Source organism: Ceratotherium simum, chromosome 20 (assembly GCF_057802395.1).
Source record: "Ceratotherium simum simum isolate JZ-2026a chromosome 20, ASM5780239v1, whole genome shotgun sequence".
In the NCBI taxonomy this organism is placed as follows: Eukaryota; Metazoa; Chordata; class Mammalia; order Perissodactyla; family Rhinocerotidae; genus Ceratotherium; species Ceratotherium simum.
The window spans coordinates 39,079,175-39,092,899 of NC_141919.1; the positions used below are offsets into that span (position 1 = coordinate 39,079,175).

The 13,725-nt window shown below is 41.1% G+C and overlaps 1 protein-coding gene across 3 annotated transcripts in view; it reads right to left on the minus strand.

The window, feature by feature from the left end:
• Positions 1-13,725, minus strand: part of SLC24A2 (solute carrier family 24 member 2) — a 244,763-nt gene that overhangs the window by 58,423 nt on the left and 172,615 nt on the right. For 2 of the 3 annotated variants that reach the window (XM_087444672.1, XM_087444670.1), the window contains exon 4: positions 12,415-12,465. The exons of the other annotated variant lie outside the window; for it this stretch is intronic. In XM_087444672.1, the coding sequence (XP_087300798.1) occupies positions 12,415-12,465 (51 nt within the window). The remainder of the gene's footprint in view (positions 1-12,414; positions 12,466-13,725) is intronic. 3 annotated transcript variants of the gene reach the window in all.

Genomic DNA, 13,725 nt, shown 5'->3' on the forward strand with positions numbered 1-13,725 from the left:
GATGTTCCTCATTTGTCAAGGCTTTATTGAAGCCCAGCCTGAAGCTTTCTCTACAGATACCCACACATCTCCTGCCCAACTGCAAATCCATCATTCTCACGGCACTTTGACTACACCTCTGTCACAGCCCTCATTTTAGTTTGCTGCCAATATGTCTGCTTTCTCCACCAGAGGGCAGGCTTCTCTGGGGAAGGGACCTTCTCTCCACCATCTTTGTATCCCTCAACAAATGTCTTAGAATAATGCTGGGCACATCATATGCACTCACTGACTTGCAGTGAAACTCTCTCTCCCAGCTCCCCTGGGAAGCCTGAGCTTCCTTTCAAGTCAGTACAAGTCACAACCAATCTTCCATTCTGCAAATATTAACCAAACCTGTGCTATGTACCAGGCAGTGTCTGGTGAGTAAGATAGATTCAGCTGGTACCCTTGTAGAGTTCACAGTCTGGGGCCAGAGAGAGAAGAAACAAGGACTTATGATTCGTGTTCTGATGGTGGGGACCTTCTCAGGAGGGCAGGGAAACTCAGAGAACAGTGCAAGTTCCAGGATACAAGACACTACCCTAGCAGCTTGATGGAATAAACTCCTCTTCCCTTCTACAAACTGTCTTTGTGGAGTAGCTTATTCACCTAATGGAATCTGGCCCGATTTTTATTCTTAAAAGCCAAACATCAAAAATAATTTCATCTTAAACAAAAAACACCAAGAACACAGAGTTTATTTATCCTTCAATCTATTTTTGAAGTATGTCATTTAAATTATTTTTTCTAATTTTTGTAAAGTATCATGTAAAACTTTATTATAAGACCACATTGATATTAACGGAAATTAAACTAGTATTGTAATAAAGTATTTTGTAAAGTGTCTTTAGTAGATATTTTGTGAATGAACCACATAATAAAGATGATTAACATAATTTGTCATTATATTATATTTAGAGGCATAATCACAGGACAAGTTTCTGTAATTAATGAGAACATATATATAATTGTATCTCAAGTGGTGGGCAAACCAATCATGTGTGAAATGAAGCAGCCAGATTTCCTTATTAACGCTTTTAAAAATAATTTTCCATAAGAATGACCTTTGGAGCCACCCATAAAGAATGGATCTGTCCACATGTGAATTGGTTCTATCATCTCTCCTAGCAGGGTCACCTTATCATTGGAAATATGAGGATGCTTTTGCAAATATTTTGGAAGATTTCCAATGTTTTTCAAAAGTTGATATCTTAAAGCCCAATATTTTGTCCTTTCTTCCAATTTCTTGCCTCTCCAGGGACTTTGCCTAATCAGTCGTCTTCAGTCTTCAGTCTTTTCCTTTCCTCTCTGCATGTAATCATGGTCAAGTCTCTCTCAACTTGGGAAGCTTTCTCTTGACTGCAGGTTTCCTGCTGGCGCTGCCCTCTCTCACCTTCCCTTCACACCCCAGCCTCTGGGGTACCAGCACCCTGGTACTTTCCTCTATCACAGCACCCCGATACCTATCCTATCACAGCAGTTATCACAGAGCCTCAGAGGCATTATACTGACCCTCTCCCCAACTAGCCTGTGGGCCCCTCATGGATGGGGACGCTGTTTTTCATCTGTTGTCCCTGGTGCTTACTTCTCAGGCTGATCCTCAGTAAGTGTTTATGAATATAACAACACTAACACAAACAACAAAGAAGGAGATGTTAGTGTGTGAGGTACTTGGGTGCTTGCTGTATGAAATTCTATTTAGAGTTTACTTTCCTTTTGGGGGTAGAGAAAGAAGAAAGGACCAGAAGCTCACTGCAGGAAACTGGCCAGACTTTCATTTGGTTAATGCTGTGATTAAGTTTCCAAAGTCTAACAGTGTTTACAGTTAATGTTTGTCTATTTTGAGACTCTATTTTTTAAAAAGATAATTTAATCAAGTTCAGGCAAAATTAGAATTTTACAAACCAAAAAACTGGCAGCAGGTATCAGGTGGCAGAAATCCAATGTTTCAGGAAAAGGGCCAATTTGCTGACCTTAGCTGAGGCTGACACTGCTTGAGAGCTAATGTTTTCATTTCAGGTCACCTGCCTTATTATTTTAGGAACTTATTTTTCTGAACATTTCTATCCTATATACACAGACACAATGGTTCACACAAAGAAATTCTCAAAGGAGTTTGTCTGATGTCAGCTTTGGAGTTCTGAGCCAGATACCAGCTGCCAAATAGAACGTTTGAACGTCTTCCTCTTGTTCCCATCCCTTGCACCCCGTGGACATCTAAGAGATAAATGAATCAAGAATGGCTTTACGAAGGCAAGTCTCAGATCCCAAGACTTGCTAACATCTAGCCCCACTGCCATCTAATGGGTGGAAAAGGTCTGTTCAGAGTCAGTTTGTCAAAGCCCATATCTTGGGTATGTCTCTCTGCAAGTGGATTGTGACATTAATATATGCTTTTGAGGAGAGTTTTGATTTATTCACAGTACCTGGCAAAAAGTAGGTGCTCAATAAATGTGTTGAATGGTTACTCTGACTTATATACAAAAAGCAGAACTTAACAAAACAGTTCTTTCTTATGATGAACCTATATGTTACCCAATTATTTATCTTGATGTAAAGTGAAAGATTTTAGATTTGGCTAACATTTATTCAGTAGCAGCCACTATATCATGTATATACATCATCTCTTGTCACCTGGATTTCATGTGTCTGTGAATTGTCAGTTAACTTGAGTTCCTATTTTCTATTTTTTTGAATCCTCAACTTAACATCGTAAACTGGTGCCTGTAAATCTCATCTGAAATGTGGGTTTGCAACAGAAGTGCTGATGCATGCCGAGAGTTCGTAACTAAACGTGACCGAAGGCTTAGTGGCCCATGACTAAAATGAGATGATTCAGTTTGTTTCAGATTTAATCAAAAGAGAAACTTACCATGCTTAATTGAATATGCCAACCTCCTGGTATAACCTCCTCCTTGTTTTTTTTCAAAGAGAAAGCTTCATGGGGGTGGGAAATTATATTATTAATTTATAATAACGGTATTCAAGTTTGACTGATGAAGGCAACTTAACATTTTCAGCTCTAGGAATGTCAGAAATTGACAAGAAGCAGCATCCATAATTTGCCTTCTGCTGCCACTTAACACCTTCTACATATGCAATGTGGCAAAATCTGCCTTACTTGCCAGGTCCAATCTTTCTGCTTTTACTGCTGGCAGTTTAGATCATGAAAATAAGATGCAATGAAGTTTGAAACACTGGATGTATTCTAATCAGAAGACTTCCTTGGTCCCGGTTTTCAGGAAGACTGTGGATTTACCCACACAGCTGGTTTGGTCTTTCCGACAGATCTGATGCTGGTTACCAGTTGGTTAATCTGGTTATGAACACTCACTAAGCTGCTGTCTTCCTAAGATCCGGTCCCAGGGAGATGCTTCTAAGAATACATCTTTAAAAAAGTAATGTGGTTAATAACTGGTGAGTTAAATACATTTGGTTTTTGGATAAAGATCAGCCTTACAGAGAGCATCAGAAAAATCTTTTGGTTACGGAAAGTTGGACTGAATGAGTTAAACCATAAACCCGGAATGAATGAAACATAACATGGTATTGGAAATGGTGTCTGTGCACAATAGGGGCTCCCCGATTTGTTAACTGAAAGGTAGAAAGTTAACTTGCAGTGTACGTCTCAGACTTTCTGTAGGGATATCAACGGTCTTGATGCAAGGGCACATGCTGTGGTGGAAATTGGATAGTCTGTGTAGGAGGAATAGCCTTGTCATTTAATTTAGAGAGGACAGACTTCGATCATAACTGTATCCCTGGCTTTAACTCAAATTTGGTAAAAATTCAGGTTTCTAAAACAAGAAAATTAGAAGGTAGTTACATTACAAAGGCTGGTCTACTTTGTAATGAAGTCAATTCGAATCTCTGTTCAAAGGACTTATTTAAATTTGTTGTTTGAGCCTCTCTCATTCACTGTTAGTGGGAGCATAAATTCGTGCAATTCCTTTGGAGGAAAATTTGGCAAAATCTTTCAAAGTTTGAAATGTGTATATCCTTGATCTGGCATTTCTATTTCTAGAATTTTATTTTATATGATATATCTTGTACTCACTAGAGTTTATTGTATGGGCAAAGAAGATGCTCATGTGGTGTTGTTGTAATAACTAGATAAACAGAAATAGAAATATCCTAAATGTTCATCAATGGGCTGATTGAACCCATAATGGAAGAGCCACACAGCAAAATACTATGCAGCTGCTAAAAAGAATGAGGAAAGTCTAAAAGTGCTGATATGGAAATATCTCCAAAATATATTAATAAACAAAAGCCAGGTATACAACAGTGTATGGAAAACAAGAGAATACAGTCATGCATTGCTTGGGAAATGCTTTGTTAGGCAATTTCATTGTTGTGTGAACACGATAGAGCATATTTACACAAACCTAGATGGTAGAGCCTACTACACACCTAGGCTACATGGTACTAATCTTATGGGACCATTGTTATATATGTGGTCCATCATTGACTGAAATGTTGTTATGTGGCACATGACTATGTTAGAAAACTGATAAAAGTGGTTAACTCTAAGGAATGAATGGAATCTGGGGTAAAAGAAAGACTCATTTTTATTGTCTTTCCTTATGTAATGTTTGCTTTTTACTTCTGTGTGCATGTAATGTTTTTAAAATAAAAAAAGAATAGTTAAAAATAATTTGCAATTTAAAATTTCTACTGTAGTAGAGGTTTGGATTTATAACTAAATGAGAATATAGTTTTTTTTGTTGTTGTTGTTCTTTTAAAGGTCTATTCCACAGGAAATAGCTAATGTACTATTTGTCATATTTAACTACACTAATAAAGAGTTTGGCTGTAAACTAGATCAAACACTACACAAGACTTTTATTTCAGATATTGTGGTCCAGGAACCTATCTACCACAATCTTGGTGGCAGCTTAACCAAAATGCAAGATCACGTTTCCAGAAGATTTAATTTTAAAAGTGGACTGAAAACCAATGTCTGCTTCACACTTAATAAAAGGCACCAGGACAGAATCTTGGACATGGGACTGGGAGGGGCACCAAGGTGTCCATTATTTGAACAGTCTTCTTATGGAAGCTTCCTTGGCTTCTCCAGAGAAGAACTCACTCCCTTCTGAGGCAGGCCATTGTATCTTTTGCCATGTCTGTAGGAAAGTTCATCCTGTGCTGGACTGAACTCTCTCTCTCTGAGTTGAGGAAGGCTGATTTCCTCTCCCAACCTTCCCCACTCCCAGCTGGACTTAAGGGGTTCCCCAGAGCTCCTGTCTCCCAGCAAGATAGACCCCACTTTATCATTGCGAATTGCCCATGGGGCCAATCCCAAGAAAGAGGCGATAGTAAGAACTTCTAAAATATTGTTAGGTTGTTCCAGCCCACGCCACATCCTTGTTCACTTCAGCAGAGCCTCTGGGTCATTCATCACCATGTGGCTCTTAAAATCCCTGACCTGACTCAACCTTCCACCCCTGCTGTCAGTAAATCTCCTATGTCCTTAACCTTGCCTCTGAATATTCTCGTTGCCTTTTTGTCCCAACTGAAACTTGGCTATTTCCTGATCGCCCCTTTTCTCCTGTGGCCTTTGAAAGTGGCAGCTGCTTTTCTCTCCAAGTGCCCCACATTCCAGCCCCTTCCTCACTACGTCTAGACCGTTTCTCCTCCCTCTTTTAAAACACAGGGGATAACCTCTGTCACCTCTACTCCAACTGACTTCCTAGTCCCCCTTCCCTCATTCCCGAAGATATCGGAACCCAGTTCTCTATTTTTCTCTCTACCATTACTCCTGTCACCATCCTTGGTAACATTCCATGGGTGAGCCCTGCAATACTTGGCTCCTCACTGCCCTAACCTACTCACTTCCAGCGACCCTTTCCTCCAGCTCACCTCATCCACACGCTCCTGCGGTTAGAGGCGAGACCTTGTAGCTAGCAATAACTGCACCACTTCCAAACTCCCGACTTGAAGCATCTCACTTTCCGTCCCTCTCTCTTTATGTTTCTACTACAACTCTTTGATCTCATTGTTCAATTCATTGATGCTATCATCTTTTCACTGCCCTCCTTTGGAACATGTTCTTCACTTGGCTTCTGGGGCACCATTCTCTCCTAGTTCTCTGCCCACCCAGTCTCCTTTGCTGACCCCTCTCCCTTTTTCCCAAACTCTAAACTTTGAGGTCCCCAGGACTCCTTGGCTCCTCTTCCCTATTGATTACCTAGGTATTCTTATTTAGTTCTATAGCTTTAAATGACACATATTTTATGACTCTCAAATTTACATCTACAGCCCTGTCTTCTCTCCCAAGTTCCAGACTCCAAATCCTTGCTTTCTCTACCTCTCCATTTGGATGTCCTATAGGCATCTCAAACTTAACACGAGCTCTTAATATCCCTAACAGAGCTCACTCTGTTCTCAGTCTTCCCCATAAATAAAGAGTTATATGAAAGTGATATTTTTTTCTGTAGTGGAGAGACTGTAAGTTGCCTATCCAATATCTATTCCCTTTTAATTTCCTAATGACATAATACCTAAATTATTGGGGACAGCAAATCAGCCAGCTTAACAATCTACATTTCCAAGCTTCCTTGAAATTAGGTGCAGTCATATAACTGAGTTTTGGGGAGATTTTACTGGGAGGGTCTAAAGGGAAGGCTCTTTACAAAGAAGACAAAACGGCTGGGGAAAATCACTTTAGCCTTTCCTCCATCCTGCTATACAGATGTGATGGCTGGAGCTGTAGCAGCAGCCATCTTGGACCACGAGGTGCCCCTGAGGTTGAAAGTCATATACGAGGAGTGTGGAGCGGAAGGATGGAAGGATCCTGGGTCTTGAATTACTCTGGAGCTTCTATACCTGGCATGTACAGCCTGCCTCTGGACCTCTTTTACTTGAGAGAGAAATAAACTTCCATCTGATTTAAGCCACTGTTAATCTGGATTTTCTGCTATATAGAGCTGAACCTATCCTGCCTGATACATCAGTGTGTATAACACAGTCTCATCCACTTAAGCAAGGATTAAAATATAATATGAAGGCCACAGATAACACCAAGGACCTGTTTTAGGATTACATTTTCAGACCATACATCTTGGACAATGGAAAATGCTGTTAAATGGTATTATAAAATTCAATTTCTTTTTGAAAAAGAACTCGAATATTTCACTGCAATTAAGAACATCAAATGACTGGCTAGACTACGTGACCTTAAGGTGCTTTGGTTTCTTTGAGATAATGGGGGTTTTCAAAACTCAGCCACATGCCTAATTTAAGACCCCATGATTCATGTAAGACATTATTAGTTTCTCAGCTTGGTAAAGGACTGTTGGTTGCTGTGAAACAGAAGCCTTAATTTCATTAAGGAAAAGATCATTACAATTTTTACCCTTGATATTACAACAACTTTTTCTATCTTTCTTTTTCTTAAACAAATGAACAAAGATTGACTTTTTAAATAGTGGAGAAATTATTTTTCTGCAAATGGCTTCTGTTAAGTGGCAATGAATTTGAGACAATACAATGCAGGCAACTTTCCCCATACATTGCTTCTTTGCAAGATATTGGGCTTTCTCTCTACCTACCTACCTATATGTCTCTATGAATGTTTATCTCCAAAGAGCAGAAATTAGCAGTTCTGCATAATGCCATTGGTGGAAAGGTCTCTTCTCCTTTTAATGCATCTGTTTTATCACACAGTTTGTTTTCTTTTAAACTAGCTTTCCACATTTTCATTTAGAGTAATTTTAGAAAGGAAGCCAAGTTTAATTGATTGAGAATTTTCCAGAGTGAGAATGGTATGAAATTTGGGTATCTGCAGACAAGAAATAAACTATGGGTATTAACTTTAAGTAAAAATTGGAAATTACTCTTCCAAAAATATGCAGTATCACCCCATGAGGAGATAAAGGGATGGCTGCCCACGTAGGGGGATCTGAAGTCACCAAAAGACTCCCTCTAGAGTCAATTGCTTGCATCCCTGGAAACATCTTGTTAAAGAAGGAAATAACAGTCCTTCGGAGGAGTGAAGCTCACTAATCTATCAGGTCTAGCAAAATGTCTCATACAGAGCAGATACTCAGTTATTCCTAAGTGAGCACATTAGTATCAGGTGGCCCGTGAGATGGCTGTCACCTTGTGAAGCAGGAAGGAGGCAGTGAAGACATCACCTCATCTGAGAAGCCTGTCGTCATTTCCTGAGGCTGAGCGAGATGCCTTCCACTGGCCTCCCCCAGCACCTCGGCTCTACCCACCACACTACTCATCTCTCTGCCTGTGTCCTGCACTAGAGTGGGAGTTCTTTAGGAGAAGGACCATCTTTAATCCCCACAGGCCCTGCACCCAGTCAAGTGCCTGGTACATTCTGAGAGTCATCAGATGAGTGGCTAAGGAAGGAATGAATGAGTGGGTAAAATTCTGATTGGCTTGGGGTAGGAGCCCAGGGCACTGCTCCAGTTTAGCTTCTAGGGCACCTGAAGATGAGGGCGGGGGGGAGGAGGGAAAGGGCTCTGAGGGGAAGGCAAATTCTCCAAAAATGTCATGATTTTGTCCAGTGTCCAAAAATTAGTATATGTTATATTAAAATAAACTTCTTACAGTAAAGTGTTCAAGTAGCGGTCCTTGTTTCATTCAATAACTCACTGTTGTTCACTCTGTGATGCCCGCATTCTTAGTCTATGCTTCAAACCTTTCCCATGATCTGGTCTCCATCAAGCCTTTCTTCACACTGCAGCCTATTTAAACTGTCCAGTTCCCCATACCACTTGCACAGCAAACCACAATGGAGCCAAGGGGGCAGGGAATGGGCATGCCACTGTCCTGGGTTCAGGTCCCACATCACAACTCACTACCTCTGAGTCTCAGAGCAAATGACTTTGCTTCTCTGAGTCTTAGTTTCCTCATCTAATAAAATACTTCTTTGAGCTTTGGTTTTCTCACCTTCAACAAAATCTACCTTGTGCGATCATTATAAGGATGAAATGACATAGAATATAAAAGATCCCACAGCACTACACCTGGCAGGTGGGAGGCACCCAGTAAAGGCTGGTGTGCCCCATCCTTTCATTCCTCTCTCAGACTTGTAGGTCAGAACTTCCTACTCCTCCTTCCCCAATCTACGCCATATTTACAGATCCTTCAGGGTCCAGCTCAAAGATAACGTCCTCTACAAATTCTCCCCGCTAGTTGAAAGCAATCTTTCCCCCTCCTGTAGTCTGTCATCTTCTTCTGATGCCTATGGTACTTACCACTTTCTTCCTTGTGGCTCAGTGATGGTTGTGTTTTATTTCTCCCCCTGTCTGTAAGTTCCATGGGGGCAAATTGCTCACCTTTTAATCCTGTGTTTCCCCAAAGCACCTAGCAGAATAACTTGCATATTGTAGGTGCTTAAAATAATGAACTGAATATTTGCAGGACAATTCTCTATATTTAGGAAATCATTGCTCAATTTCTCTTAGGATAGGGGTAGCATATATAACGCATCTTTTCATTTTTTCCACTTTAGGGAAAAAAACAGGCCTCACTGCAAGTAGTTGACCTCACACAACATCTAGAGAATTCCCTGGAAACAGTTACAAGTAATTGCTAGTCACATGGGCAATTACAATAAAGCCCTGTTCAAGGGTTAGTCACATTGCTAAAATTGTGAAAATAAATGCTTAAATGGAGGGGTATATTTTCTGAAGGCTAGCTAGTCCACTATTACCCCAAACCTCTTTATCTTTATTATACTTCCTTAAATTGTACAACATGGAAGTGATATCAATCACAGTTATTATTATTATTTTCAATGGGAAGAGAGAAGCCCTTGAGAGTTTGAAGTCATGCATGGCTGTTGCCAGGTCTGAGCTTACTGAGCTGGCTTTGTCTTTTAGATGGAATCCAGGATTAGATTTAAGCCAGGCCTGGCCTGTCATGGAGGCAGCTGCCAAAGGGTGTGATTTGGTGACTACATGGAGACCTCCTGTTCCAAAGTATCCTTCTATGAGTGCCTGAGTGGGATTGCTATGTGTTCAGAAGACTTTAATCTTTCAGAGGTTCCTGTTCTGGGTGAAGGATAATGCCTTTACCAGCATTTCTAAAACAATCTCCACAAGAGGCTCCATGGAAGAATAGCTTCTCTGACCAAAGAAGTCTGGGCAACACCGCAAACTCCATCCCTCTTTAGGATTTACTATACGCTGCAGTGCACAGCAGCATATTGAAGCCTCTGACAAGTCACATGGTAAAGAAACCTATTTAACTGAACTCAGAAGCTCTCCCACTTATTTAATTATGAAATCAATATTCCTTTCTTTTTTTTTTCTGGCTTGTTGCAAAATTCCTAGTGACATCATATGCTTTAAAATGCTGTCTTATCTGTTATTAGCTATCACCGTAAGGGGGATGAATTTTCAGCTAAGAACGGGACACAAAGGGATACGTATGAAGGGATGGGAAAGTCAAGAGAAGGATAAGGAATGTTAAAGGTGACCCATGAGGGCTCCCAAACACAACTTCACAGTCTTGCTAAGGGCCAGCCATGGTTCTCATTCCAGACTTTGTTTTCTTGCCTAGAAAGCCCAGCTGTTATCAGGTCTTATCATCAATTGGAAGTAGTGTTACTACATCTTCACGTGATCTTGAATTGCCTGGTTTAGGGAGGAAGAGAAAGGGAGTGCCTGGATGGCAATATTTGCTCAAATGGATGTGGAAAGAGGAAGGAAAGGTAGAGAGTAAGGGAGAAATGGGGTAACTGAGGCAGCAGGGAGGCAGAGGCTGCCCTGGCAATGGGAAGCTGAGGGTAGAAGGCAAAGGACAGGATGGAATAAAGAGAGAAAGTGAAGGGTCGTGGCAGGTCAGACAGAAGCTAACAAACCCACCCGCCGCCCAAGCCATGAAACCGAGGCTGGGGGCCAGGGAGATGCGTGGGGGAGCCATCAAATCATAACGTCAGTGAGTCCCAAAGCTTTGGCTTCTCAAACCAGTCACCAATAAAAATCGACATGGTCTGAAGACATGGAATAAATATAACAGCTGGGACAGGAGCCTTTCTTTAAGGTACGGATGGCTCTTTCTATCCCCTCCGTGGTAGGACACTTACTCCCTTGGTAGCTTTCTGCCCTTGGGGCTCTCACTACCCAAGGGTCTGCATTTCCCCAGGTTGTTGGGAGGGTCCTGGGCTACAATGGGGCTCAGTCTGAGATCCTAATCATGTCTTGCTGCTTTAGAAAACATCACAGTGGTTAACTGACAGCACAGGACAGCAGCAGAGAAAGGTCTGGGTGTTGTGAAGATGACAGAGCAGGGAGGGACTGAGAAGGGACTTCCTCTTACCAGGGGCTGTCAGATGTTCCGCTTCTTGCATGCAAAGCAACTAGAAAATCTTTGGCAAGCTAAGGCAACTGAGAAATACTAGAAGCTGAAAACAAGATATGCAACACATTTGGGAGTTTCTCCCAGGTTGAAGGACGAAATTAGCTGATTCCCTTTCTAGGATACCTTTTGATTTCTTGTCACTATCAGGGTAAAAATCATGTAAAAAGCCAAAATGTTTTCATAACTTACAAATATTATTTATTATTCCAAAGGTGGAGCAATGTGTGGGGTGGGATGGGGGAGAGGGCAATGGGACAACTCCCTTTACAAAAATGCAAAATTTTCAAACTGCTGTTCCATGGTGAACTTATCTCAGAAAAGTGATTCTGACTGGGGCAAGGTTGTACTCTGGGATAGTGTGTGGAATTCATTAGTAAACACATTTTAAAATAAATCGTTGCCAGACTTCATTTACTCAGGGGAAATGGTTAAAATGATATGCTCAATCTCACAGAGTGTGAACCTCAACATATGCGATTCCACTGGCTGGAAGAGTGACCCCAGCCTCTCAGACTAATGCTCTTGGATGAGTCAACAGGGACTGTGGGAGCTGAGGACATGAGCCTACAGCCGTCTGCATCAGAAACAGGTCTCCAGCTGGTTTTGGGTCTAGAAGTTACTCTAGATTGCTCATTCCTTAGCATAAACCAGAATATCACCAGAACATACACCCCCGCCCCAACCCCTCTGAAATCAAGGGCATATTAAAAGAAGAGTGTTAGTTGGATGTGTTTCCGTATGTTGTGAGCCTGTGGAGGAAGTAATGCTGGCACAGTGGGTGTGCGCTTGAGTTTACACTGCTGACACCATTTCTCTGAGTGTGTTACACAATTGAGATGGTTTGGATTGTTTGAATGGAATAACATGATTACCCATGGTATTGCACGTCTCCAATTCCAAATAAACACGATGGCAAAAACCAGACGAAAATGCGAAAATAATAATAAATAATACAATGTCACTGAAGTCATGCAAAGAGGAAAGAAAAGATTTAAAAAAATGGGCAAGCAACAGACACCATAAATGAAAAAAAGCCAATGCATACAATTCTAAAATCATTCTTACCTTCTTCAGTCATTGTGTCATAATATTTTAGTTTTCCATATGATCCAAGTTCTACAACACCACAGTAAAAGACACAAAGATAAGGAACGAGCTGTAATGCAAGAACTTTGTTTTTACACATTCTTAATTAATCAGATTCAGAGTTATACTGTCAAATTCCGCAATCGTTAACTATATAGAGATGTGCAAACATGGGCCATGTGGCAGACAGCTTTCACGACCTATTTTCAGAAATCACTTAAAATATATTATTTCACTGGGGGTAGGATGTGCCCTGCATCACAGAATAGGACACGGTTATTTTAACATCTGATGAAACAGAATACTTGGCAAAGATAACTTTGCACCAGGTCTAGCCTAGCCCTATAATTTTTATAGCGGTGACACCAGAAGAGAAAGGGCTGAACAAGGACGATGTCCGGGCCCACTGAGGCTTGTAGACACTGGATTCCTTGCTGTGAAAGAGCAGTCCCGGAAGTTCATTTCACAGCTCTTCTCCAACAGAACCACTGCCTAGAGATTAAGGAAGGCTACCTGGGAAAACCCAAAATGCAAAACCAGGTTCTAAACTTTCCTTTCACTTCTTATCTCATACTTTGGACAGAAAACACTGAATATCATGAGTGCAGCATGCTGGGAAGAGCTGTGAAAGATGAAGAGTGCTCTGGGAGGAAGAGGGAGGCATATTCCCAGGGAAGACCACCTGGTTCAGACAGGTGACAGAGCAGCCACAACTCCCAGACCGAGGTATTGCCTGCTCCTGGGTAGACTGCAGGAGGCAGACTCCCGTGTGCAGATCACCAAAGAAGTCGGCTGTAATGGAAACCACTGGCAGAAAGCAAGCTATTCCGAGTTAGCTGGTGGGAGTGGCAGCTTGGGTGGGGGAAGGGGAGATGGGAACACACCGTTCTTGTTTTCCTGCTTCAGTTCTAAAACAGAAACTTTCATTCTTGTTCGAAAATTCCAGATTGTTTTAAGCAGCATTGTGAGCAGGTTAAAAATGTTTTCCATGGTCATAACAATACTTTCCCAATAAACGTCAAGAAATTAATTAGACTCAAGAGATATTCCTGTGATTCTGCAGAATGCCTCCGTGGCCCATTAACCTGGCCACTGGAAAGCCACATATGAATCAATTAATTGATGGGTTTTGTGTGCAAGATAAAGGATCTAGCTTAGAAGATAATAATAAATATTCTTCTATTTTATATTTACATTATACATTCTATATATAGTCTTTTTCCATGTGTCTAAAATTTTACCCAAAGCTATTTTAACACACCAATACAAAATTATGCCTTGGGGAGAAAA